Source organism: Spodoptera frugiperda, unplaced genomic scaffold (genome assembly GCF_023101765.2).
Source record: "Spodoptera frugiperda isolate SF20-4 unplaced genomic scaffold, AGI-APGP_CSIRO_Sfru_2.0 tig00001166_1___fragment_2___debris, whole genome shotgun sequence".
NCBI lineage: Eukaryota > Metazoa > Arthropoda > Insecta > Lepidoptera > Noctuidae > Spodoptera > Spodoptera frugiperda.
Window position 1 is genome coordinate 22,912 of NW_026095723.1, and position 27,113 is coordinate 50,024.

Sequence of the window (27,113 nt, forward strand, 5' to 3'; positions counted from 1 at the left end):
TTCCACACGCATGTGATAACATATTATGATGCATGCAACACATTAAATAATACATATAATTTCCAGCAAAATTCACAGTCTTCTTTGGTGGTGCATGCATAAAAGAAAATCTTCCTCAGTCCTGAGTCTAATATAATTAATATGAGATTTATAAATTGTTGGATTGTTGTGAATCTCAGTGACACGTAGTTATTTTAAGTATTTGTGATTAAGAAATGTACCTATACAATTGAAAATAATGAAATTAATTTTAGTCTTCCAACCTATTAATTTAGTGCTATTCGAAAGCTTTCATATTTGAAAAGATTTTATAAGTCTTCTGAACATGAGTCCCAATATCATTTATAACTATATAAGATCTTAATAATATGCACTCAATGTAAATTTAATATATCAAGTTTTGTGTAGTAGGTTTGTGTACCAAATAAAATTACATCAATTGTTTTCATTTATTAAGTCGTTTCAATAACATAGAAATACATAAATTAAGTATACGTAATGATTAATTTTATACCTAGGAACCGCACGTGTATGCCGCTGTACAATATTTTTTATTCGGGTCGAATCGTGAAGAAGCCGGACAGTTGTATACAGTTAAATCATAGGTCCCATCGGCCAACAACACACAACTGAAATACGATTGGCAAGTAGTGTCACTGCTGTTTGCAAATCGTCCAGTTGCTGTGCATGTAAAGGTATCGGACGATTCACCGCTTGAATCATTTGATTCAGAAGAATTGCTACTGTCCGTCGAATATGGACATTCATATTCGAAATCACAATAAGTTGTTGTGGGATTATAATAAGAATCATCAGGACATGTAGTAGCAGTCTCGGTATAGGTGCCATCACTATTTTGAACGCATTCAAAGTATCTGGTGCAGTTTTTGGAGTCTGGATCGGCAACATAGCCCTGTGTCGTGCATATAGAAGTGTCGGTTGAATTAGATTCACCACTAGAATCATTTGAATCAGAAGAATTGTTGCTATCCGCTGAATCTGGACATACGTAATCAAAATCACATAAAGTCGTATCGGGATTGTATTTAGAGCCGTCGGGACACGTGGTAGCAGTCTCGGTATAGGTGCCATCAGTATTTTGGACACATTCAAAGTATCTCGTGCAGTTTTTAGAGTCTGGATCAGCAACATAGCCCTGCGTCGTGCAGATAGAAGTGTCGGTTGAATTAGATTCTCCGCTTGAATCATTTGATTCAGAAGAATTGTTGCTATCCGCCGAATCTGGACATACGTAATCAAAATCACATAAAGTCGTATCGGGATTGTATTTAGAGCCGTCGGGACACGTAGTAGCAGTCTCGGTATAGGTGCCATCACTATTTTGAACGCATTCAAAGTATCTCGTGCAGTTTTTAGAATCTGGATCAGCAACATAGCCCTGTGTCGTGCATATGGAAGTGTCGGTTGAATTAGATTCTCCGCTTGAATCATTTGAATCAGAAGAATTGTTGCTATCCGCCGAATCTGGACATACGTAATCAAAATCACATAAAGTCGTATCGGGATTGTATTTAGAGTTGTCGGGACACGTGGTAGCAGTCTCGGTATAGGTGCCATCACTATTTTGAACGCATTCAAAGTATCTCGTGCAGTTTTTAGAGTCTGGATCGGCAACATAGCCCTGAGTCGTGCATATGGAAGTTGTGTTCGTTTCGGATGAGTCATTAGAGTCGGTAGAATTCGTAGAGTCTGTTTCATCTCCGGTTACTGTTAATAAAGTAGTCGTATTTGTTGATTGACTTGTAACAGTTTTATTTGAAACATCCAATGTCCTTCTTGACGTCGTAACATCTGTACTGTTTCTTAATATAGAAATTATTGAGTCTTTTATTGTATCATCAACAGATGTTGTTTCGATAACATCAGTGCTATTTAATGACGTAGTAGTCAACGTGGTTTCATTACCATTCATAGTAATGGTGACGATTGTAGTGTTAGTGAAAATAACAGTAGTAATTATATCAGTTATCTCACTTGTAATTATATCTTCAGTAGTATTTGTGCTGCTGGTTATATTTGTTACAACAGTAATTTCAGTTATATTTGTAATATCATCATCTACTGTAACAGTCATATTTTTTGTTATGATTGTTATTATTGTCACGTTATTAGAAGCATCTGTAGTGATAACAGTACTTGTTGTGTCAGTATGATTATTTGTGAGTATTAAAGTTTCGTCATTAATAACTTCGGTAACGTTCCTGAAAGCGATGTCATCAGTGGAATACGTTGTTTCTATGTCATTTGTATTCATTGAACGCGAAGTATTCTTTGTTGCATATGAGTTGACAGAACTGCTATTGGAGTTTGATGAACCAGAACTATCTTGTGGACTGCTTGAGACTGAACTGCTGGGCACTGATGTACTTGATGATGAACTACTGGTCCGGGTTGAGGTTGAGTTAGATAATTTATCGATTGTGTTGGCGATGTTTGAACTATCGCTTACAGAACTTACAGACTCTTGACTAACCGATGAATAGTCAGAGTTATGGGAATTTGATGTTGCTGTTGAATTTAATGCAATAGTTTTATCCGTAGATACGATATCAGTAACATTTTTTGAAACAAACATGTTATCAATGTTGTTAGTAACGGTTGATTGTTTTGAATTGGTGCTGTTAGATGTAACTGACAAACTACTTGAACTTTCACTGGTAGAATTGGTTACATCCTTCGTGTCATTTGAACTTGATGTTTTCTCTATTTTAATTGTGGATGTGCCGGAACTTTCATTTGAATTTATTGAATTTGTTACATCTTCTACAGATGATGAATTCGAAGAATAGATAGATTCTGATTGCAAAAAGTCTTTTGAATCATTTGATTCTGTATTATTAGTGTTATATTTAGACACACTCTGGTTGGAATGACTATCATAGTGTGTGTTGTCAGTTGAAACTGTGTTATTTGTTGTTTCTGATATTGTCGTCTCCTTTATATTTGATGAATTTGAAGAGTTTGCAAAAACTGAGTCAGAACTGAAGTCTTCAGAAATCGTAGAGTTTACTGACGACGAAACTGTAGAATCAGAGACATGCGAAGAATTTGAGGCGTTTTCATTATTTATGAAACTCGTAGAATTTGAACTCTCGTATATTGAGGAATCAGCAGTTTCTGTCTCATTTACAGAATTTGTCGTTTCTGTAGCAGATGTGGAATTGATAAGATTTTCCGATTTGTTAGCAGAAATATTAATAGAATCACTTGAATTTGTGCTTTTAGAAGACTCTGTAGATTGGCTTGTTGCTTGTGAGGTCTTATTGCTACTATAATCAGTCGAGCTGGTTATATTCACAGTATCTGATATAGAATTGCTTGCCGTATTCACTGTGTTTTGTACGTTTGAACTTTTTATATCATCAGTTATATTTGTTGACGTTGTAGAATTGGATTCAGCAGAAATTTGAACATCTACTGCAGTGGAGGAATTAGTTGAATCCAGTATAATGGATGAATTCGAATGGCTCATTGTTTCTGATGAAGATGAGCTTGAACTCACTGTAGAGTTGGCTGAATTTTCAACATTTGAAGATGATGAGGAGTTCAACGAATATTCTGATTTTGAACTAGAATTACTAGAAGATTCATTAGAGTTTGTATTTTCAGTGGTATCTGACACAGATTTTATGTTTTGAACATTTGTATGTCCCGTTATATCTGTTGAACTTGTTGTATTTCCACTATCTGATGTTGAATTATTAGTGGTGTGTAATGAGTTTGTTGAATTTGTGATATCACTATCAAACGAAGAATTTGTTGATGTTGTAGAGTTTACTGACGACGAAACTGTAGAATCAGAGACGTACGAAGAATTTGAGGCGTTTTCATTATTTATGAAACTCGTAGAATTTGAACTCTCGTATATTGAGGAATCAGCAGTTTCTGTCTGATTTACAGAATTTGTTGTTTCTGTAGCAGATGTGGAATTGATAAGATTTTCCGATTTGTTCGAAGAAATGTCAACAGAATCACTTGAATTTGTGATTTTCGAAGTATCAGTAGATTGGCTTGTTGCTTGTAAGGTCTTATTGCTACTATAATCAGTCGAGCTGGTTATATTCACAGTATCTGATATGGAATTGCTTGCAGTATTCACTGTGTTTTGTACGTTTGAACTTTTTATATCATCAGTCGTATTTGTTGACGTTGTAGAATTGGATTCAGCAGAAATTTGAACATCTACTGCAGTGGAGGAATTAGTTGAATCCAGTATAACGGATGAATTCGAATGGCTCATTGTTTCTGATGAAGATGAGCTTGAACTCACTGTAGAGTTGGCTGAATTTTCAATATTTGAAGTTGATGAGGAGTTCAACGAATATTCTGATTTTGAACTAGAATTACTAGAAGATTCATTAGAGTTTGTATTTTCAGTGGTATCTGACACAGATTTTATGTTTTGAACATTTGTATGTCCCGTTATATCTGTTGAACTTGTTGTATTTCCACTATCTGATGTTGAATTATTAGTGGTGTGTAATGAGTTTGTTGAATTTGTGCTATCACTATCAAACGAAGAATTTGTTGATGTTGTAGAGTTTACTGACGACGAAACTGTGGAATCCGAGACGTACGAAGAATTTGAGGCGTTTTCATTATTTATGAAACTTGTAGAATTTGAACTCTCGTATATTGAGGAATCAGCAGTTTCTGTCTGATTTACAGAATTTGTCGTTTCTGTAGCAGATGTGGAATTGCTAAGATTTTCCGATTTGTTTGCAGAAATATTAATAGAATCACTTGAATTTGTGCTTTTCGAAGTATCAGTAGATTGGCTTGTTGCTTGTGAGCTCATATTGCTACTATAATCAGTCGAGCTTGTTATATTCACAGTATCTGATACAGAATTGCTTGCCGTATTCACTGTGTTTTGTACGTTTGAACTTTTTATATCATCAGTCGTATTTGTTGACGTTGTAGAATTGGATTCAGAAGAAATTTGAACATCTACTGCAGTGGAGGAATTAGTTGAATCCAGTATAACGGATGAATTCGAATGGCTCATTGTTTCTGATGAAGATGAGCTTGAACTCACTGTAGAGTTGGCTGAATTTTCAACATTTGAAGTTGATGAGGAGTTCAACGAATATTCTGATTTTGAACTAGAATTACTAGAAGATTCATTAGAGTTTGTATTTTCAGTGGTATCTGACACAGATTTTATGTTTTGAACATTTGTATGTCCCGTTATATCTGTTGAACTTGTTGTATTTCCACTATCTGATGTTGAATTATTAGTGGTGTGTAATGAGTTTGTTGAATTTGTGATATCACTATCAAACAAAGAACTTGTTGACGTTGTAGAGTTTACTGACGACGAAACTGTGGAATCAGAGACGTACGAAGAATTTGAGGTGTTTTCATTATTTAAGAAACTCGTAGAATTTGAACTCTCGTATATTGAAGAATCAGCAGTTTCTGTCTGATTTACCGAATTTGTCGTTTCTGTAGCAGATGTGGAATTGATAAGATTTTCCGATTTGTTAGCAGAAATATTAATAGAATCACTTGAATTTGTGCTTTTAGAAGACTCTGTAGATTGGCTTGTTGCTTGTGAGGTCTTATTGCTACTATAATCAGTCGAGCTTGTTATATTCACAGTATCTGATACAGAATTGCTTGCCGTATTCACTGTGTTTTGTTCGTTTGAACTTTTTATATCATCAGTCATATTTGTTGACGTTGTAGAATTGGATTCAGCAGAAATTTGAACATCTACTGCAGTGGAGGAATTCGTTGAATCCAGTATAATGGATGAATTCGAATGGCTCATTGTTTCTGATGAAGATGAGCTTGAACTCACTGTAGAGTTGGCTGAATTTTCAACATTTGAAGATGATGAGGAGTTCAACGAATATTCTGATTTTGAACTAGAATTACTAGAAGATTCATTAGAGTTTGTATTTTCAGTGGTATCTGACTCAGACTTTATGTTTTGAACATTTGTATGTTCCGTTATATCTGTTGAACTTGTTGTATTTGTACTGTCTGATGTTGAATTATTAGTGGTGTGTAATGAGTTTGTTGAATTTGTGATATCACTATCAAACGAAGAATTTGTGGATGTTGTAGAGTTTACTGACGACGAAACTGTAGAATCAGAGACGTACGAAGAATTTGAGGCGTTTTCATTATTTACGAAACTCGTAGAATTAGAACTCTCGTATATTGAGGAATCAGCAGTTTCTGTCTCATTGATAGAATTTGTCGTTTCTGTAGCAGATGTGGAATTGATAAGATTTTCCGATTTGTTAACAGAAATATTAATAGAATCACTTGAATTTGTGCTTTTAGAAGACTCTGTAGATTGGCTTGTTGCTTGTGAGGTCTTATTGCTACTATAATCAGTCGAGCTGGTTATATTCACAGTATCTGATACAGAATTGCTTGCCGTATTCACTGTGTTTTGTACGTTTGAACTTTTTATATCATCAGTTATATTTGTTGATGTTGTTGAGTTGGATTCAGAAGAAATTTGAACATCTACTGCAGTGGAGGAATTAGTTGAATCCAGTATAATGGATGAATTCGAATGGCTCATTGTTTCTGATGAAGATGAGCTTGAACTCACTGTAGAGTTGGCTGAATTTTCAACATTTGAAGTTGATGAGGAGTTCAACGAATATTCTGATTTTGAACTAGAATTACTAGAAGATTCATTAGAGTTTGTATTTTCAGTGGTATCTGACACAGATTTTATGTTTTGAACATTTATAAATCCTGTTAAATCTGATGAACTTGTTGTATTGGCACTGTCTGATGTCGAATTATTAGTGGTGTGTAATGAGTTTATTGAACTTGTGATATCACCATCAAACGAAGAATTTGTTGATGTTGTAGAATTGATTGACGACGAAATTGTAACGTCTATAACTGATGATGCATTGTTGGTTGCCGAAATGTTAGTAGAATTTGTACTGTCCAAGGTTTCGAAATAGGTGGTGTCTGAACTTTGAGACGAATTTTGTGAATTGACTGTATTTGATTCGTAAGTTAAGTTCGTAGCATTTGAAGAATCTGACGTTAATGTGTGCGTAGCGTCTCCTGTTGTTGTAACGTTAGTCAACTCCATACTATTTGTGGATGTATTATAAGTTGCTGCGTCTGATACATTTGTTGAACTTGTAGAATTTAAAGCATCTGAAGTCTCGGTATCTGTTGAAAGTAAAGTACTTTCATAACTCTTCGAATCAGTATCGGATGAAGAATTTGATGTAACAGATATATTGGTTGTCACCGATATTAAGCTATCCGTAAATATTGTTGAATTAGATGTAGCACTCACATTTGTGGTATTCGTAAAATTAAGAGTATTTGAAATTGTTGTATCTAATGTTTCGGTTACATTTGTGTAACTTAAAGTATCAAGCCCCGTTGTCGTATTCGACGATGCTATAGAATCCAATGTAGAATTCTGAACACTTTCATCTGTTATCCTAAGAACATTTTGATGTAATTCATCGGTGGTGTTTAACGAGTTTGAAATTTGTAAGGCTGAAGTAGAGTTTGTAGAGTTGGTGGAACTAGACACCAATGAGGATAAAGTATCTTCAGTTCTTGTTGCATTTCCACTGTCTGAAGTAGATGAAGTCAATAATGTCGTTGTTGTATTAGCTTCAGAGGTAATGTCAGTATTCGAGGTATTAACTGTTTCAGCTCTATTAACAGTAAATGCGACATCTGTTAAATTGGCAGAATATTTTGTAGATACATCGTCTGTGTTTGATTCATCAGTCGTATTTGTACTTTGTTCTGAATTTGATGAGGTTACTGAAACCTCTTTTGTTAAGTATCCAGTTGCATTTGATACACTTGATTTGTCTGAAGATGTATTACTACTACCAGTAGAAGAAGATTGGATGGATGCAGCGTAGGTATTCCATACTGCGAGGGAGATCTGAAACATGTTAAATAGATTATGATGAAGAGTGAAGAAAATGTATGATCACAATTTATTACTTTTTAAAATTATTTAAGTGACCTTTCCCATTGAGTATTTGTATGGTCGCAACTACTAAGTAAAGTGTAGGTGCTAGCATTTCCAAGTTAGGTATAGTAATATTAAGTTTTCAATTCTTGAACGATGAAACTCTAAATAATGCCTAGTATTTGCTTCACCCGCTGCCAGTATCTCAGCTATTACTTAATTAATATGTCCCTACAACCTTGCCTACACAATCAGGGATTCAAAGAAGTGTCATCATCAACAATCCATGAGAGTTCCGGCTGGACTATGGGTCTTCTCTAAAAAAAAAGTTAACCATAATCTCCAAAGAATTTGATTTATTAAATTAAATATTTACACTCGCGAAAAACTAGGAATAAGTAGTGAGAAATACATTATATTCTTCTCTGCCGTGCCAACACGGATAAAAAGCGTGCACGAAAGAAAATAACAGGGAGTATTAAGATATTAGATACAAAATATTTACTTATGTGTTTATCTCTTATGAAATTTAAGCTGTCTAATAAAGTTGGTATACATACATGCACACTTCATAGATTCCTAAGCAGAATGTTTTGTCACGAAATTTCTTTACCCTTTATTCATAAACTCAGTAGCTATAAAATAGGGGTAGTTAAAGAAGGAACTAGCTTAAGTATGCTTTTCCACCAGATATGTGCTATGCTAGGTTGCAGTTGATGCGTTTGGCTTCCACCAATCATATTCATTGGCACACATAGCACACTGGTGGAAACGGACTCAGCTAAGCTGTCTTTATGGAAAGATGCGTGCTATGTATGGTTTCCCTACTATCGATACATCGCATCCACCAGCGCATCTTCCTCACACATATTACTTCTTCGTAGCATACTAACAAAACACATCTCTGGTACAAAAGTACTCTAACACTTTGTAATTCTGTTAAACAGATAAGATAGCGACCATCATAGTCGGACAAGCCAACCTATTAGAGGTCACTTATAGTTACACTCACTGTAATCCGAATCCGCTTTGTAGGTTAATTATAATTATAACTTAATAACAAAGTGGTCTCACACAAATACAAACAATAACACAACTAAGGGCTACTTAACAAGAACAATAAAAAATACTCACGAGAAATACAGCAACCGTGAACTTTCTTTGCATCGTGAATTTCTAAATTATTTTATCAAGCACTGAAGATTTTATAGTAAGATCAAGAGATAGTGCGGTTATCTCGTAATATTATGTTAACAGCAATAATAAAAAGATTGTACTCATGACGCTAAATATTTTACATCATATATTATGTTTAAATCATTTTTAAACAACAGTTTACTCTGAATGTTCTGTATGTCCGGCTGAAAACGTTTTACCTATAATCATTACTGTTCATTATAGGTACTTGCGTCGAAATATCTTGCACGTGAATAGCGGAACTAATAAATCTCCTTGTCTTTATACAATCACATAAGAAGATTTTGTGCTAACAAGAACTTTTTGAAATACAGACTAACGGTACTAATAATTGGCACATCGTTAAGGAGATATATGCTAGTGTCTGATTTCGGTCCTAGAAATAACCTTTAAATTCCTACCCAGCCAAACAGAGTAAAATGACTACATAAAGGAAACAGTTCCACATTATCACCGTTATCAAAAACTGGTGCCACAGACGTAATTAAGTATTCAATATTGACATTACACCTACCCAGTAATAAATTACTTATGGCACGTTGCTTTCTTGTTTGTGCATAATCAAATGCATTAGCGTTAAATTGAAAGTGTTTCAATGAAAAACATGATTCGTTACGAGCTATGCAATCATTAGAACATTAATTTGTTTAGTTTTGGGTGCCAAAATATTGAGTCGGAGTCGCTTCTATTAACTTTTATTCAGTGGACGTTCATGGATTTATGCTTATAAATCATTTGTTTATTCATTAATTATTTGTTATCTTCTATCTTAATGATTGATTAGTACACAATAATATTACAATAATTGTAACTCAGACCAAGTTCGAGTCGTATTGTTTTCAGTCTTTCACTGATAATCTTCACGTAAGATTAAGATAGTGTGATTTTTATTTAGTTGGATGATTCCATCAAGTATATTAACAGCTTAAGCAATCATCTCTGTATGTTTTACAAAAGGATCAGTGTTTATGAGATATGCTAACGAGCAGACGTATCACCTGATGGTAAACAATCGGCGCCGCCTATGGACACCCGCAACACCAGAGGAGTTACAGATACAATGCTGGCATTTTTGGGGTTAGGGATTTGAGAATTGGGAATTTAGGGATTAGGAAAATTGAGGAGAGGAGCATTTGGGCCTCCGGTAACCTCACTCACACGGCGAAACAACGCAAACTGTGTAATTTTACTTGTTGTAATTATAATCAGATCACACGAAATAAAAACGTTTCCACAGCTATCTAAGGTAATCTACAAGTAGGTAAATAATTACCTACTCAGTATTATATAATAATTCATTCCCTTATTTATTTAAATTTCACATCACCACACGCGCACACGCATGGAACAAAAAAATAAGTTCACTTTGTCAAAATATAATTTATTTAAAAATAATCAACTTCACAGTGCAGAAAAAATAATAAACAAGCCTCAATAAATAACAAATAACCAATTAACATAGCCACCTTAACTGCACGAATAATGTGTTGTACAAAGTCTAGTGATGGGATTAAACACTGAATCGGCGGGACAGGTGTACTTGAACTGAGCAAAGGTCCCATTGAACAACTGTACACAGTAGTAGTACTTGCGACACGTGAAGTCTGCTTTGTCCGCGACCCTCCCGGGCGCCACGCAACTGAAGTCCGTACATGTGTAGTTAGACTCACACAGCGTTGTATTCGGATTATAATACGTGTATTCTGGACATCGATGTCTCAGCTGCGTAAAGACCCCTCTAATTTTCACACATTGTATGTAAGTAGCACAATTCGTCGGTTCAGGATCTGCAATGTAGCCGTCGGAGATACAAATAGTAGAGGGCGAAGGCTTCGGCATACTGACGGTTATGTTACAGACGTAGTTCGTTGGAGAAGTACACTTCGATATCAATGGGTTGAACACTGATATGCTGGGGCAGACTGTGTTGTAGGCGAGGTAACTGTCCGTAGCCTTGACATAGATACATAGTGTGTAGTTCTTGCATTTCTCGTCAGCCAAGTCCGCGAAACGACCAGCTCCAGTTACTCTGCAATCTACTGCAGCATGCACCCAACCAACTCCACATAGTACCTAGGAACATAACGGTTAATTATTTATTCATGTAGAGATATAGATGAATACACTAGAATCTTCAAATAAAATCTTGAAAATAAAACTGTGATTGTGACACAAAAAGGCCAAAAAAAATAGAAAAAAAAATGTAATTAATACTCACCACAAGTGCAGCAAACAAGTGAGATATCATCGTCTCAAAATTCTAAGGAGCAATCTAGTACGTATAAGCTCTTATTCTCTTTTATAACTTCCGAAGTAATGGGAACAAACAAAGGGCCATTATTAATTGTATTAAAACAATGGAATGTTGACAATAAACAGATCAATCACAATTATTTTCTTTAGGTAATTCAGTTTTAAGATTATTACGTCTCCATCGCTGTCGGTCGTCAAAATATCTATTCAATCAGAATATTGAACTCGTGTTTAGACTAGAAACTAGAAAATAATATGACAGCGAATCAGTGATAATTGGTCTATCCTTAAAAAATACATGTAAGTATCGCTTTAATCCAAATTATCTGAGACCCCATAATTATGCTATGTGATCAATTCATTGAAGGGTGTAAAAGACAACATTGTGTAATTTTAACAAATTAATATATTACCAAATTAGTTTAACAAAAACAAATTAATATAAAAAATGCACAATAGCACATAAATCAACTATACAAGTGCTTTACAATTTTCATTTCTTATAATTACCGACGGCATAAAACAATATTCTCTTGAAATTGTCAACACATCGGCAACTCTGGTCAATATCATCCGTAAGACATCTCCAACGAGTAGTGTCAATTAGTGCAGGTGTAAGATGCAGTACACACCCTCGAATTCGGATTAAACAAAGAAGTTGACGGGCATGTGTAATTATACTGTGTAAACGTTCCATCAGCCAAGAGGACACAGTAGAAATAATTCTGACAAGTTGTATCGGTAGTATCAGCAAATCTTCCGACTGTGGTACACGAGAAAGGAGTACTTATAGTGCAATTGTAAGTAGCCTCACAAAAAGTCGAATTTGGATTGTAGAATGTTGAGGGTGGACAAGTTAATGGCGTTTCGATGAAGGTTCCATTGATGTTCACACATTCAATGTAGGAGCTGCAGTTTGAAGCATTAGGGTCTGGGATATAGCCGTCATCGGTGCAAACTGATGTAGTTGTGTTTGTGGTATTTGCTGGGCAGGTGTAAGTGGTCGTGCATAGGGAGACAGTGGGGTCGAAGAGGGAGGTAGTGGGACAGACGTAGGTGTAGGCGGCATAGGTGTTGTTGGAGCTGATGTAGGTGCAGAGCGTGTAGTTCTTGCATGTGCTGTCGGCCGGGTCAGGGTGCCGACCATTCCCGGTGGCTGTGCAGTTCGCAAGAGCATGCGCCTGCCACGCGCACACGCTTAACATCTAGAAAGAATATGTTATTATAACAAGACGTATGTTAAGTATGTTTTTAAAACATTCATAAAATATGCTGATCAAGCTAACACACCTCTCTTCTTTTTAAAAGTGATTTAAAATTGAAGTTTAAAATTTGATCATTTTAAATTAGATTTTGTTCAAATTTATGATTAACCAAAACAAAAAATAACATTAACAAATTGAATACTTACAAAAACTACAATGATGACCTGTTTCCCCATTTTGGCACAGTGAATAAAATTGCACTGAAATTTAGCTTATATACCCTCAAAGATTGTAAACATGGATACAGAGAATTGTAAAATTACATTAATCCGTCTGTTTCCACATTGTGGGATAATCTCTATCATTACTAGTTTACGTCTTATAATCCACTAAAGATGACTGAATTCAAGTATTTTATGTCTGTGATGACAAATCCAATTTCGTCCTTAAACATTTATATGACGTAGATACCTACCCTAAAATTTACAACATATTCATCCCATATATCATACAAACAAAACATTAAATCTTTCTTCGTAGCATTTTCTTAGAAATAAAAATGCATTTTTTTTTTTTGTCAACGATGCTACTACTTGATTAGTTATTCTATTTAGTTATTATTAATAGAATTTGGTCACATTTACTCTAAATTCAAAGTATATCTATAATTGTAACAAGATATTTAGCATTTTAATTAAACTAGGCGTTTTCTCTAAAACCCAATTTTAATGATTAATACGTCGCGTCGTCAGTGGGTAATTTATAAATGAATCATTAACAGTTACACTAATCATTTCCAAACACTCTTAAGATAAGATTTATAACTGCTAAAATCATTAATTTCAAGTACATAGAGTCGGACATTTACACATCTATGGAAATTCCAACCTTCACCGGAACGGAAAATCCATGCAGTTTAGTAATTTGGTGCAATTATCAAATAAACTAGAGCTATATATCATAAGCATTTTTTATTTAACGTCTGACCTTTTATCGCTGAAGGGTTAAGCAGAGTTGAATGTATAAATGGTATGTAATCGATGACTGCACGGTTGGTGTGGTGGCTGGGCAACTGGCTGCTGCACAACGTATAGCGTATTCGATTCGATTCCCGCACGGAGCAATTATTTATGTGTTCCACAAATTGTTGTTTCGGGTCTGGGTGTCATGTCATGTGTATGTGAACTTGTATGTTTGTAAATGCACCCACGACACAAGAGAAAAATCCTAGCGTGGGGCAATGGTTTTTAAGACAAAAAGGACTACGTAACGACGAATACGACTCGATAATCGAACTCGAAACAATTGTGCTGCATCTGCGCTTGTGATCACTATTAATAAAGCGTTTAACAATGTTATATAAATAAATACGTCTGTTTCTTACATGATTATAACTTACATGTTAATTTGTTTGTTTTCTATTAAAATAGGGCAAGTGACCCGGTTGTGGCCACCGACCCCTTTGTGGCCATTTGAACCTTCAAATATTAATAACCAAGGCATGGACAAATAAATTACTCTGTGATGTACAGTATTTAAAATATTGAATATTGGAGACACTAATACCGTTGGCAGCTTTAATGTGTCAAACTTCACTTCGATGCAACAAGTCATTCTTTTTAGTTGAGGGTGAAATTGTTAAGATCTTAACAAAAAGGCTAAGGCGAGCGGGTGAGGATTTGGTTTTTATTTTTTAAATCTTTGCTTATTGTTTGGATGTTTATGTTAATACTACATGAAGAATATATTGTCTAAGTGAAACTAAAGTTATTTTGTCGCCATATGTTTCTGAAGTGCGGTTATTAGAAGGTGGCCACTAATGGAGACAAAATTATGAATTTCTCCATCTTTGGCCACTTGGCTGGCCAAAACTAATGTACACAGACACCCGACTTCTTCCCCTTTATTTTATCGTGGCTTTTTTTCCTTGGCTTTACATATCAACAAATACATACTTTTCATTTTCAGAGATGCAATAAATTGCCTTCACACAAAGGGGAGGTCAGTTTACTTTGCAGCTTTTACCAACGTGATATATATGTTGATCTCTTTATTTGTAAGTTAAATTCAAGTGAAGTAATAATATTTAATATTTTCCAAACTAAATAAAAACCATTGTTTCTAAAATGTCCAATTAAATTAATAAATTTTGATTACTTTTATTGTATTTTTTGATGGCCAGAACTGGCACACGACCGTGGCCACAAATGGCACGAATCTGGCCAAAAATGGCACAAACTCCCTTTTTTTTTCTTTCTTATACAGTTATTTTTCTATTGGACGTTCTTTAAAAAAAGGGTTTTCTTAGGCAAGGTTAATACATGTTAAATGAATTTTTACAAGAAATATGATCGTCATAACAAAAACTATAATTTAAGAAAGCCTCAAAGTCGACAAAATTCTTAAAGTGGCCACAACCGGGTCACTTACGATACATGTTCTTCATAACAATAAACAATGGTTTCAATGAATGAAGTTATAGTAAACAATGGTTGTATAGACTGACTGTGCGTAAATATCTAGTATTCATGATATAGTGGGTGAATCCATCTCCTATGGACAATGTAATAACTTAAGGTCTCTCTCTATAGTAAAGAAGCTATCCATAGTAAACATCCATAGCACGCATCTATAGCACGCATCTTTCCATATAAAAAACATAGCTTAGCTGACTTCGTTTCCACCAGTGCTAAGCTATGTGTACCAATGAATATGATTGGTCTGACTACTGTAAAGCAACAGGGCCTCAATCTCGATCCTAACCCAGATCAGACCAAGCAAAAACACTTATCCATCCTAGTATGCTACTAATATTATAAATGCGAAAGTTTGTATGTTTGTTTGTTACTCCTTCTTGCAAAAACGGCTGAAAGAATCAGCATGAAACTTAGAACAAGGATAGATTATGGTCTGAAATAACACATAGGCTACCTTTTATTCCACGAGAACGCGGGCAAAGCCGCTGGCAGAAGCTAGTTAATGACATCAGTTAGTTTTAAATACGATAGTCAACTTTTAGATTTGCGAATATATGAATATGCCTGTAACATTATAACACTTTTAATCTTAATTCTACATTGGTATAAAACCTATTATTCAGAAATGTATACTTTTATCATTACACCATAATTATTACATAGATACTTAGTCATTTACAGTTTCTTTTTTAAGAAAACAAGTTGACCCGGCAAACAAAGTAGGTACCGACAAACATTTTGTTGTCACCTTTTAAACCTTCCCTGGACTTCCATAAATAATTTAAAAACAAAATTAACCAAATCGGTTCAGCCGTTTTCGAATTTTAGCGAGTCTAACGAACAGCAATTGATTTTTATATATAGAGAAGAGAGAAGAAGATTGTTGTGCCAAGTATATGACAATAGGCTCACCACCTATTACAAGGGACTTATAACACAAATGGTGAAAAGTGGGTGTAAATTATACAGCGGCATTACCTACGTGCTGTAATGTGCACTTCTGCCTACTGCTTCAGGGATACAAGGCGGGATGTTATGTAATTATGTATGTAGGTATAAAGAGTATGCGTCAATAGTGTACTCAATACTTGACGTTAAAGTAAATATAGGGAAATATTGACTAACTTGGGTTGAAAGAACTAAAAAGAACTGTTTTATTTACTTTATTTTTATATATGAAATAAACATAACATCTTGTCTTATCAAAAGAAATCCAAGATGAAGAACATGATTAAAAAATTAATTCTATGGTGTGTATTCAGACAATATGAATTTAAAACTAATAGATAGTAGTAGTAGTAAGTTAACGTACACCTACCAGTTTAACCAACTTACTCTTAAAACTATTATTTTCTTAAAGTTATTAAACTCATAATACAAGCAAACATTTGTCTCCCATTGAGAATATAGTTCTTAAGAATAACATTTACTGAACTACAAACATTATACACAGCCTTCCTTACAACAAATCGACATCACATAATAACAACACTACAATAGTAATAATATAATATACATAATATAATTATAATATATAATATAATAAGTATATCACAACAATAATTAGAATGTAATTCTAAAAAATACTTAACAACTATGTAAGAAATAAACAAACACTAGAAAAATGCACTATAATAATATCTAATAACACCATTGTGGATATCGGTAACATAATTAATAAATAAATAACAGTTTCAATAATATAATAAGAAACAAGCAACATAAACAAGGAAAGTAACCTTTAAACTTGGGGTGCGGTGCCAAAAGACCTCCCCGTGGTGCACCCTGGGTACAGGTAATAGCCCCCCTAACGGGGGTGATAGGGTTGGAGTGGCTATTGCCTGTAGCGAACTTTTGGACGGGGCGGAAGAACCCGAGATGGGTTCTGGGGGCGGCGGGCTTTGTGATGACACATGGCCTGCGCCTCCGAGGGGGCGTCATTCCACCCGTCTCTCTGACTTAGCAGAGAGCGTGGCGGAGAGGCAAGGACGGTGCTCGTTGTGCACTCACCCTGCCAACGAGCAGCATCGGGGCACAAGTTGTTCCTGACTGCAACCGTTGATATCGTAATCCGGGAAGATGTCATGGTCATGTTTTATGACTCTGAACGGGACGAGGGTCTTGGCTTGGTCGCCCGGACCGCGAGGAAGATAACCTCTATAAAAAATTCCTCCAATACCAAGTTCTGGTGCGTGGCGAGGGTATGCGTGGCTGAGGAGTAGTGTCAGTCGCGAGCGCACCCCCAGCTAGGGGACCGGCGGACCCTCTAGTTGGGATACAAATATACACTTACCCAGGTACAGGGGCACTGCCTGGGTGGACTGGATATTTCCCCCATACTCGTGGGAACTTTATGAAGTCAACTGATAAAACAACACCACCAGATGAGGAGAGGGCAGGTGAGCTCAGCTCGCCTGCAGTAATCGTTTTTGAGAGCCCTAGTGGTTCTGGTGCCCATGGGGAATCCCCCATACGAGCGCCAAATCGGAGGACGTCGGACTCGGAGTCTGACGCCCCACCCGTATCCGACGCGAGCGTTAGGTCAAAGCGCCTAACGCGAGCGTCATTTAAGCGTCCCAGATTGGAGGAGGACCAGGAGGGACTGGCGTTGTCCTCCATTACGCAGGAGACACCAGCCCCAAAGATCTCTACGGCCGCAAGGGGTAAGGGCAAGGGCAAGGGCTGCAAGAGGTCGGCAGCCACTGCCCGCACCGAGACAGCCAACCGACTGTCAGATTCCTCCATAGTGGACGTGACTTGTGTCGAGGGTTCAGAGGCTGAACATGACCCCATTGGTCTCCGCCAGACCATCAAGGAGGAGCTTCGCAGGGTGGCTGCAAAGAAATCGCAGCCTGCCAGAAACGAGCAGATGAAGTCGGCGGAGACCACCATAATGACAGCGGTCTTTAAACGGTGCGGGGTGCCCTCAGCTGAAAAAGTCCACAGTGAGCTGGCCATAATGCGGCAAGAACTGGCGCGGTTGTCGGCCTCTAATGCGGCTCTGGAGGCCGAGCTTCAGGCAACCAAGGCTGAACTCGCCGCTTCACGTGGAAGCCGACCCCAGCCCATGTCGGAGTCTGACATGCTCGGACTGATGCGGCGGGAGATGGCTGCTTTCCGGCAGCGATTTGACGTGCTGGAAAGTAAGGTCCTCCGTCCACCACTAGCAGCGAGTCAGACGGCCTCGCGGTCATATGCGGCTGTTGCGGCCAAGCCTTCGACCTCTTCCGGTCAGACTGGCCGCGGCACTCAACCGCCGGCGAGGGCAAGAGCGGCTCCTCCTGCGAGGGCCCCGGTGCCTCCACTAGTTTCGGTGGAGCCACCACCGAATGCGCCAATAGGGCGCAGAAATAAAAGAAGAGGGGGAGTAACGGCTCAGCAGGCCGTTGGCCCGGTCACAGTTATGCCTGTCCCGCCGGCAAGAGATCTCAGTGGTGGCGAGTGGCAACTAGTCGGCGACGCGAGGAGGGTCGCCAAAGAAGGCAGGAAGCGCCGCAAAAAAGCGCAGCGGCAGCGGCGCCAGCAACAGCGCAAAGAGAAGCGCGCTGCGGCCTTGCTTCGCGCCCCTAAGACCGCGGCTGTAGTTCTAACACTACAGCCCGATGCCGTCCAAAGGGGCGTTACATATGGCGACGTCCTCGCCAAATTAAAGGGGCGGTGACTCCCGCGGAGTTCGGGGCACCTGACGGGTTTGCAATCAAGGCAACTGCGACTGGAGCCCGTCTACTGGAGGTCCCCGGCGCGACTAGCGGTCCGTCCGCAGACGCCCTCGCTGAAAGGCTCCGGGCGTGTCTTAGTGCGGACGAGGTTCGCGTGTCCAGGCCCACAAAATGCTTGGATCTGCGAATAATGGGCCTGGACGACTCCGTGACGGAACAAGAGGTGGTGGCCGCTGTCGCCAGGACAGGAGGGTGCCCTGCTGAACAAGTCAAGGCAAGCACCATCCGTCCGGACAATTCGGGGTTGCGCACAGTCGTAGTGAGCTGCCCCGTCACAGCGGCCAAAAAAATTAAGGAGGGCAAAAGGCTCCTGGTGGGCTGGGTCTCGGCGCAGGTCAAGCTGCTCGAGGTCCGGCCTCTGAGGTGCTGCCACGTGGGCCATCATGTGAGCGTTAAATGCACCTCGGAGGTTGACCGCAGCGACCGCTGCTTCCGCTGCGGTCAGCCCGGTCACAAGGCCGGTACGTGCACCGCCCCGCTGCACTGCGACGCATGTGCAGCGGCTGGCAAGCCGGCCAATCACCGGGTCGGGAGCAAGGCCTGCTCCCCGCCTACCAAACCCAGGGGCAAGGGCAGGCCCTCCGCCACCCCCGTCGTTTCCACCGCCGCCGCCGCCGCCGCCGCCGCGGTCGCCACTACTACCGCCGCCGTAGCCACCGCCGGCTGTAATGCTGCCAGGGAGGAGGTCGTGATGGATTGCCAGTAATGAATCCATTCCGCCTCCTCCAGGCGAATATCAACCACTGCGCCGCCGCTCAGGACCTGTTGCTCCAGAGCATAGCGCAGTGGTCGATCAATGTTGCTGTGGTCTCCGAGCCGTATTTTGTCCCGCCCAGGGATCACTGGGTTGCGGATCTGGACGGCTCGGTGACCATCATCTCGTCGGCCGCCGCCGGTACCCCGACTCTCGAGAACGCTCAGAGAGGCCGGGGTTGTGTCGCAGCACGGTTCGGAGAGATCGCTGTGGTGGGCGTGTATTTCTCTCCGAACCGAACTCTCGCCGAGTTCCACAACTCCCTGAGGGAGTTGGTCGCCGTCGTCGTCGGGTTCCGTTCCCTCCCCGTACTTGTCCTCGGGGACTTCAATGCCAAAAACTTGGCTTGGGGTTCCCGGTTCACTGACGTTCGGGGTAGGATGGTGGAAGACTGGGCTCTGGAGACAGGCCTAGTCGTCCTGAACCGGGGTTCTGTCCCCACGTGTGTGCGGATGCAGGGTGAGTCGGTGGTGGATATCTCGTTCGCCAGCCCCGCTCTGTCACCCCGTGTTGTTGACTGGCGCGTTATGGAGGAGGTGGAGACGTTTTCTGACCACCGGTATATCCGGTTCAACGTCTCCGCCGAGTCCGCGGACCCGCCAGTCAGACAGGCCCCATGTGGCCCGCGTTGGGCGCTAAGACAGCTGGACCGGGAGCTTTTCCTGGAAGCCGCAATCGTGCAGGCCTGGGTGATACCACCGGACAGGCCTGCCGACATTGACGGGGAAGCAAGATGGCTCCAGGACGCCATGTCCAGAATATGTGACGTGGCGATGCCCCGGGTCCGGCCAGGTCAGCGCAAACGCCAGGTGTACTGGTGGTCGCAAGAGCTGGCTGCTCTGCGCAGTGCGTGCGTAGCTGCGCGCCGCCGGTACACTAGGCACCGCAGGCTCCGTATCCTCCCTCCAGACGCGGAGGTTAGAGAGGCGGAGTTGTACGAGGGATACAAGGCGACAAAGGCCGCCCTCAAAGCGGAGATCTGGCGGGCTAAGGAGGAAGCCCGTCGGGAGATGCTGGAGACTCTGAACAGAGACCCGTGGGGGCGCCCCTATCGGATGGTGCGTGATAAACTCCGCACTTGGGCTCCCCCACTGACACAGAGTCTCCGGCCAGAGGTCGTGGAGGAAGTGGTCGGCGCCTTGTTCCCCCGACTACGGAGGGGCTTTACCCCTCCATCCATGACTCCGCCCCCTGCGGTGCCCAATGCGGGCCACAGCGACGACGACGACGACATCGTTCCGGAGGTGACCGAGGCAGAACTGAGAGCGGCGGTGCGCCGGATGGGCGCCAAGAACACCGCCCCAGGACCCGATGGCCTGCATGGCAAGGCGTGGGTCCTGGCCTCGGAGGCTCTCGGGCCTCGATTAATAGGTCTCTACAGCGCATGTTTGGAGAGGGGCCAGTTTCCACTTCAGTGGAAGACGGGAAAACTGGTCCTCGTGAAGAAACCAGGGCGCCCTGCGGACTCTCCGTCCGCGTACCGGCCCATTGTGCTGCTCGACGAGGTGGGAAAAGTCTTCGAAAGGATCATTTCGAACCGCCTCGTCGCGCACTTGTCCGAATTTGGGCCGGACCTCGCGGATGGCCAGTTCGGCTTCCGCAGAGGGCGCTCTACGGTGGACGCCATCATGCGCGTAAGGGACCTCACGACGGGGACTGCAGTGTCCAGGGGTAAGGTCGTCGTGGCGGTGTCTCTAGACATCGCCAACGCCTTTAACTCCCTACCCTGGAGCTGCATACTAGGGGCACTTCGGTACCACCGGGTGCCTACCTACCTCCGTCGTGTAATCGAGGCCTACCTGTCAGACAGGTATGTTACGTTCCCCGGTCGCCAGGGCGAGTGGAACAGGCGAGAAATGTCGCGCGGTGTTCCACAGGGTTCGGTTTTGGGGCCGCTCCTGTGGAACATCGGTTACGACTGGGTGTTGCGCACCGACCTCCCGAACGGCGTCAGCGTAATCTGCTACGCCGACGACACGCTGGTGCTAGCGCACGGGAGGTCGCACCAGGCGGCGGCCAATTTAATGACGACAGCGGTTGCGATAGTCGTTGCAAGGATCCGGCAATTGGGACTCGAGGTGGCGCTCCACAAGTCCGAGGCCATGTGCTTTCATGGCCGCGGGAACGCGCCACCTCCAGGTGGGTCCCAAATAACGGCAGGAGGGGTTACCATCGGCGTCGAGACGACGATGAAGTACCTAGGACTCGTCCTCGACAGTCGATGGAACTTCGTGGAGCATTTCCGACGTTTGGCTCCTAAGTTGGAACGGACGGGGGCTGCGCTTAAGCGGCTCCTGCCCAACCTCGGAGGGCCAAATGCCTCCTGCCGGAGGTTGTATGCGGGGTCGTGCGGTCCATGGCCCTCTACGGCGCCCCTGTGTGGGCGCCGAACCTGATGCGGCGGCCAACTCGGACGCTGCTCACGTCCCAGAGGGTCATGGCCATCCGAGTGATCCGTGGATATCGCACGATCTCCGGGGAGGCGGCGAACCTCCTTGCCGGATTACCGCCGTGGGATTTGGAGGCGAAAGTGCTCGCGCGCGTCTTTAGTCTGCGCGCCGACGCGCGTCGCCGGGGCGAAACTCCGCTGCCGCGCCAGATTAGTGCGTGGCGGGACGAGCTCCGGCGCGATCTCATGGCGGATTGGCAGCAACGACTGTCGCAACCGAGGGCTGGGCTCGCTGTCATTGCAGCGGTAAGTCCCCTCTTTGAGGAGTGGCTAGAGAGGCGCCATGGCGTCCTCACCTACCGCCTGACGCAGGTGCTTACCGGACATGGGAGTTTCGGTAGGTTCCTGTTTTTGATTGGGCGGGAGGAAACGCCCGGGTGTCATCACTGCGAAGACCGCCCGGAGGACACGGTGGAACACACGGTTGCGGTCTGCCCTGCGTGGGCTGAGCACCGCCGTGCCCTCAGGGAAGTGATCGGCGACGGCGACCTCTCGCGTCCGGCTTTGGTTCAGACCATGGTGCGGAGCGAAGGGGACTGGGATGCCGTCTCCTCCTTCTGCGAAGCAGTTATGCTAGCTAAGGAGGAGGCGGGACGCGTGAGGGAACGAACTTCCTCACGCCCTAGCCGACGCGAAAGACACTCCGGGCGTCGGGGATCGCGTGACGATCTCCGGCCACCGTAAGTGCGGGTCTGCGGACGGCGAGCAAGAGTAGCTCGCCGCCCGACCAGAACCAGACCCGTGCGTGCGGCGCGTTGCGTTCCGCGCGCGCCTCAAAGAGCCATCAGACCACCACAGATGGGGCCCAGTAGGGCTGATGCTTAATCCGGAGCTGCGGACTACCTAGCGGGTTTACCGGGGCTCCGGCTCGACAAGCAGGAGTAGGAACGGGGTGGTTTTTAGTCAGTAAGAGTCTGACACTCCCTCTCGCTTTGCCCTGGCGAGAGAAGTCATTGGATGATTTTCCCCCCTGAAAAAAAAAAAAAAAAAAAAGTCCCCTGTGAGGGGCTAGAGAGACGCCACGGCGTCCTCACCTACCGCCTGACGCATGTGCTTACTGGACATGGGAGTTTGGGTAGGTTCCTATTTCTGATTGGGCGGGAGGAAAAGCACGGGTGTCATCACTGCGAGGACCGCCCGGAGGACACGGAACAATTATTGTTTCATTAACAAAATCAACACGAATCCTAAAAGCAATAATCAACAATCATATTTAGTTTGCCTGTAAATCTTCTGTAGCCTCTGTACCTATAAATGCATCAAATTAAAATTTTAAAAGTATTTTCATAGAATTCAACAAATATTTGTTGTGCAAGTACAATATATTGCCGTTTAAATTGAAATAAAAATAACATCTTGGCCACTTATTACATTTATCACTACTAGGGTAAAATTATTAATAATAACCGACAAATGTGATTAATTTATCACGGTTACCGTTTTTGTTACGGTAAATCTGATTAATTGAAAATTATTAATAATTTTACAAAACATAGATATAGTAATATAGTAATCGTTGTTGGTATGTGTACACAATCACCGCCGCCCATGGCTACCCGAAACACCAGAGGCGTTACAAGTGCGTTGCCGGCCTTTTGGGGGTTAGGAATTTAAGAGTTGTTGGGGAATCGGGGATTAGAAAGATTGGGGAGGGGTGTAACCTTGCTGTACGACGTAACGTCACTGCGTCAGCGTCCGCTGCTCATGGGGAAGAGTCCCTCGCTTTTCTCAGTATATTTACGTGTGTTTTTTTTTAGTTAATTTATTAAATTATCTAATTCATGATTGAGTTTCTTTTTTGTTGTTATTTTTGGTCTACTCGTTAGTTTCTTCTTTTTTATTCTATATCACGTTAGTACATTCTGTGCATTTAATTTTAATATTACAGAAGTGATCAGATGTAAGAATTAATACAACAACTACTAGTTGCAAAAACGTTTACTTTTTTCTAGAAAAATCTTTTCAAACATGCACCCTGTATACCCTTGTATAAATGCTAATTATACAAATCACCTGTCATTACATCGAATAATATTATTTCTGCAATAAAAACATGTAGTTTTTCTTTCATAATAAGGTACACAATAGCTAACTAAATAAATTATGAAGGCTTGGCACGGCAGTGTTAAGTTTCTCAGCACACGATGATTTAATGTCCCATACAATTTGAAATGTACCTCAGAATTTCACGTTGTTTCGAAATTGGCAATCATTTTCTCATATTATATTTAGTGTATGTTTTGCTCATATTATCGAATAAACTAAGATTATTTCCAAATCAATTAGTACAAAAAACAATGTTTAATGGTTGTAATGGATCTTTTCTACCCATTAAGCCCATTTGTTTGATTTCCACGGTGAAGGAGATTGAGAAAAAAGTAATTATATAATTATGATCATCAAAATCGCAAGAGAGTGTGTATAGAAAATCTAATCCAATGTACTAAAAATATCAAAGATCAATCGGTCAGAAAAGTCACAATAACCAAATTTGACCCAGACAAACAATCATGATAAGATAAATAAAACCGTTTAAAAAGTCTTCGAATTGTATACCCTTAGGTAGGCACTTAGAAGCTTAGACAAATCAAAATTAGAAAGAGTAATATATAAACAATCACACACACACACACTTATATTCCATATACTCTACATACATAATAGTACGACGTTTCACTTTTATATTTCTTTATAAATCGCATGCGTGTGTTTCAACAGGATAAGTTTAGTATAAATGCTTTGTGTGGCTTTATAAATATTTTAATATGAACGATTTCTTATAAGTTGGTAATAAATGTATTGTTTTTCAACCGGTGTTCAGTCTTTCTTCGTGAAAGTGATAGCAGTGGAACATGGCGTTGTGGTGAGTCATTTCATATTTATTTCTCAACTAACTTCTGCCAGCGGCTTCACCTGCGTTCCTGTGGGATAAAAAGTATCCCATCACTCAAGTCAGCTCATACCCTGTCTGTATACCAAATTTCATCATATCCGTTCAGTAGTTTCAGCGTGATTGACGGACAAACATTCAAACAAACTAGCTTTCACATTTATATATTATTGGGAAGTATGATTCATAGACCAAGTGTGATACCATCAGATGCAGGTTCTAATCCATTAAAGCCTCGCCTGCTATTACAATGGAATTAATTACATAGCCAAAGAAAAATTTATATAAACCTACACTTTATCAAATAACACGTGTAGGCGTAAATAAAGTAATGCTAGTATACTTGTTTGTACCTAAATTCCAGCAACTACACGTCATGTCTGGCGCCCACGACGGGGACAAGCCCACAATTGTTCGCCGCCACGCTCCAGTACTTCGCAGCAGCACAATGTCTCCTCAACCACCAGAATATTCCAGATACTCCCATTCTAAGTACGTACAGGTTGATTTCAATACCTTCGCTGTGAGCAAGCGTGGTGATTAATTCCGCTTACTTCTCCGTGTGAGAAGAAGCATTTTCTTAGCAGAAGAACAGTTATAGTATAGCGATGATAATGGCCTTCATAAGATCCGTAGTGATAATTATCTATATGTTACGGTAAGAGTGAATAATTGAAAATTATTAATAATTATCTACTATTATTAATTATTACCGAAACTCGAGGTAAAAGTGACAAATTAATCACATTTGTCGGTTATTATTAATAATTTTACCCTTGTAATGATAAATGTAATAAGTGGCCTGTAATGTAGTGGATGTAATTTTTATTTCAATTTAAACGGCAATATATTGTACTTGCACAACAAATATTTGTTGAATTCTATGACAATATTTAAAAAAAATAATTTGATGCATTTATAGGTGCTACAGAAGATTTACAGGCAAACCAAATATGATTGTTGATTATTGATTTTAGGATTCGTGTTGATTTTGTTAATGAAACAATAATTGTTCTGTGTCTGTGCTTTTCCTCCCGCCCAATCAGAAACAGGAATCTACCCAAACTCCCATGTCCGGTAAGCACCTGCGTCAGGCGGTAGGTGAGGACGCCGTGGCGTCTCTCTAGCCCCTCACAGGGGACTTACCGCTGCAATGACAGCGAGCCCAGATAAATGTAGAAGGGCACTATTTAATATTCTAGTTCAGAATATGTGAATTTGTTGTCCTTTCGGGTTAAAGCAAGTACAAGTGACCTTGTTTGTGTGATCTCTAATTAATATAATCGTTAGACTGTGTTTAATATTATAAATAAATACCTGCTGGTCAAAAAACCTCGGGTTTATATTTATTTTATTACTTTCACCAATATGTGTCGTGAATTATTAATAATCACTACTAAAAGTAATACATTCCGATCGATTATTCACATTTACCAAAACGTGTGGTTATTATTAATAATTTTGAAAAATTATTAATAATTTTCAATTAATCAGATTTACCGTAACATATATATATAAAACTCTTCCGTTACTGAGTGACTGACTGACTGACAGACAACGCACAGTCGAAACTACTGGTCGTAGACAGCTGAAATTTGGAATGTAGGTTCCTTGGGATATGTAGGGGAGCACTAAGAAAGGATTTTTGGAAATTCAACCCCCAAGGGGGGGAAAGGGGTAAAAACGTTTCTATGAAAAATCTTATTCCTTGGGTTTATAAACTTGAAACTTGGCATGAACACGTACATAGGCAAGTAAATATGTTTGACATTATAAGTTTTTTCAAACTACCCTCCAATCGTGATTTAGGGGTGCGATTGGGTGACTGATTTATTAACGCACAGCCGAAACCGCTCGGTATAGGAGTCTGAGATTTTGAACAGAGGTTCCTTTAGTAACATAAGTGAGCACTAAGAAGGGATTTTTGAAATGTCAACCCCCAAGGGGGGAAACGGGATAAACTGAGCCGGGGCTGCGGGAAAGTTCTAACGAGATACCGTGGCCCCGGAACGCAAAGGGCAACTGAAGGAACGAGGTGGGTTTTAGTCAGTAAAAGTCTGACACTCCCTTCCGTTCCACCCAGAGCGGGAGAGGTCATTTGATGATTTCCCATCCTTAAAAAAAAAGACTTTGTATGACAACTTTTAGTCGTCTCTTTAACATACATAATTACATACATAATTATGTACATACATGCATAACATTAATAACATCACGC

General features: G+C 40.9%; 4 protein-coding genes across 4 annotated transcripts; 1 reads left to right on the plus strand and 3 right to left on the minus strand.

The window, feature by feature from the left end:
* Window positions 1-435: 435 nt before the first annotated feature.
* LOC118263302 (serine-rich adhesin for platelets-like) lies at window positions 436-9,264 on the minus strand. The gene is made up of 2 exons (XM_035575199.2): window positions 9,086-9,264; window positions 436-7,921 (listed from the first exon to the last, which is right to left on the minus strand). Exons 1-2 carry the CDS (start codon window positions 9,116-9,118, stop codon window positions 515-517), a joined length of 7,440 nt encoding a protein of 2,479 aa, XP_035431092.2. The 5' UTR covers window positions 9,119-9,264; the 3' UTR covers window positions 436-514.
* Window positions 9,265-10,508: 1,244 nt separating this feature from the next.
* Window positions 10,509-11,642, minus strand: LOC118263304 (uncharacterized). The gene is made up of 2 exons (XM_035575201.2): window positions 11,367-11,642; window positions 10,509-11,221 (listed from the first exon to the last, which is right to left on the minus strand). The coding sequence occupies exons 1-2, from the start codon at window positions 11,394-11,396 to the stop codon at window positions 10,616-10,618; spliced, it is 636 nt and encodes a 211-aa protein (XP_035431094.1). The 5' UTR covers window positions 11,397-11,642; the 3' UTR covers window positions 10,509-10,615.
* A 142-nt stretch (window positions 11,643-11,784) lies between these two features.
* On the minus strand, window positions 11,785-12,947 carry LOC126912985 (uncharacterized). Its single transcript, XM_050707615.1, has 2 exons — window positions 12,813-12,947; window positions 11,785-12,606 (listed from the first exon to the last, which is right to left on the minus strand). The coding sequence occupies exons 1-2, from the start codon at window positions 12,840-12,842 to the stop codon at window positions 12,001-12,003; spliced, it is 636 nt and encodes a 211-aa protein (XP_050563572.1). The 5' UTR covers window positions 12,843-12,947; the 3' UTR covers window positions 11,785-12,000.
* Window positions 12,948-17,436: 4,489 nt separating this feature from the next.
* LOC118281453 (uncharacterized) lies at window positions 17,437-19,508 on the plus strand. The gene is made up of 2 exons (XM_050707614.1): window positions 17,437-18,623; window positions 19,367-19,508. Exons 1-2 carry the CDS (start codon window positions 17,437-17,439, stop codon window positions 19,506-19,508), a joined length of 1,329 nt encoding a protein of 442 aa, XP_050563571.1.
* Window positions 19,509-27,113: the final 7,605 nt, after the last annotated feature.

Excerpts from the sequence above, each read along its gene's own strand:
- LOC118263302 (XM_035575199.2), bottom strand. The coding sequence starts at position 9,118 with ATGCAAAGAAAGTTCACGGTTGCTGTATTTCTC. Across the intron at positions 7,922-9,085 it reads TCACGGTTGCTGTATTTCTC|ATCTCCCTCGCAGTATGGAA; the intron begins GTGAGTATTTTT and ends AACATGTTTCAG.
- LOC118263304 (XM_035575201.2), bottom strand. The coding sequence starts at position 11,396 with ATGATATCTCACTTGTTTGCTGCACTTGTG. Across the intron at positions 11,222-11,366 it reads ACTTGTTTGCTGCACTTGTG|GTACTATGTGGAGTTGGTTG; the intron begins GTGAGTATTAAT and ends TTATGTTCCTAG.
- LOC126912985 (XM_050707615.1), bottom strand. The coding sequence starts at position 12,842 with ATGGGGAAACAGGTCATCATTGTAGTTTTT. Across the intron at positions 12,607-12,812 it reads AGGTCATCATTGTAGTTTTT|ATGTTAAGCGTGTGCGCGTG; the intron begins GTAAGTATTCAA and ends TATTCTTTCTAG.
- LOC118281453 (XM_050707614.1), top strand. The coding sequence starts at position 17,437 with ATGAAGTCAACTGATAAAACAACACCACCAGATGAGGAGAGGGCAGGT. Across the intron at positions 18,624-19,366 it reads CAGCAACAGCGCAAAGAGAA|GGGCAAGGGCAGGCCCTCCG; the intron begins GCGCGCTGCGGC and ends TACCAAACCCAG.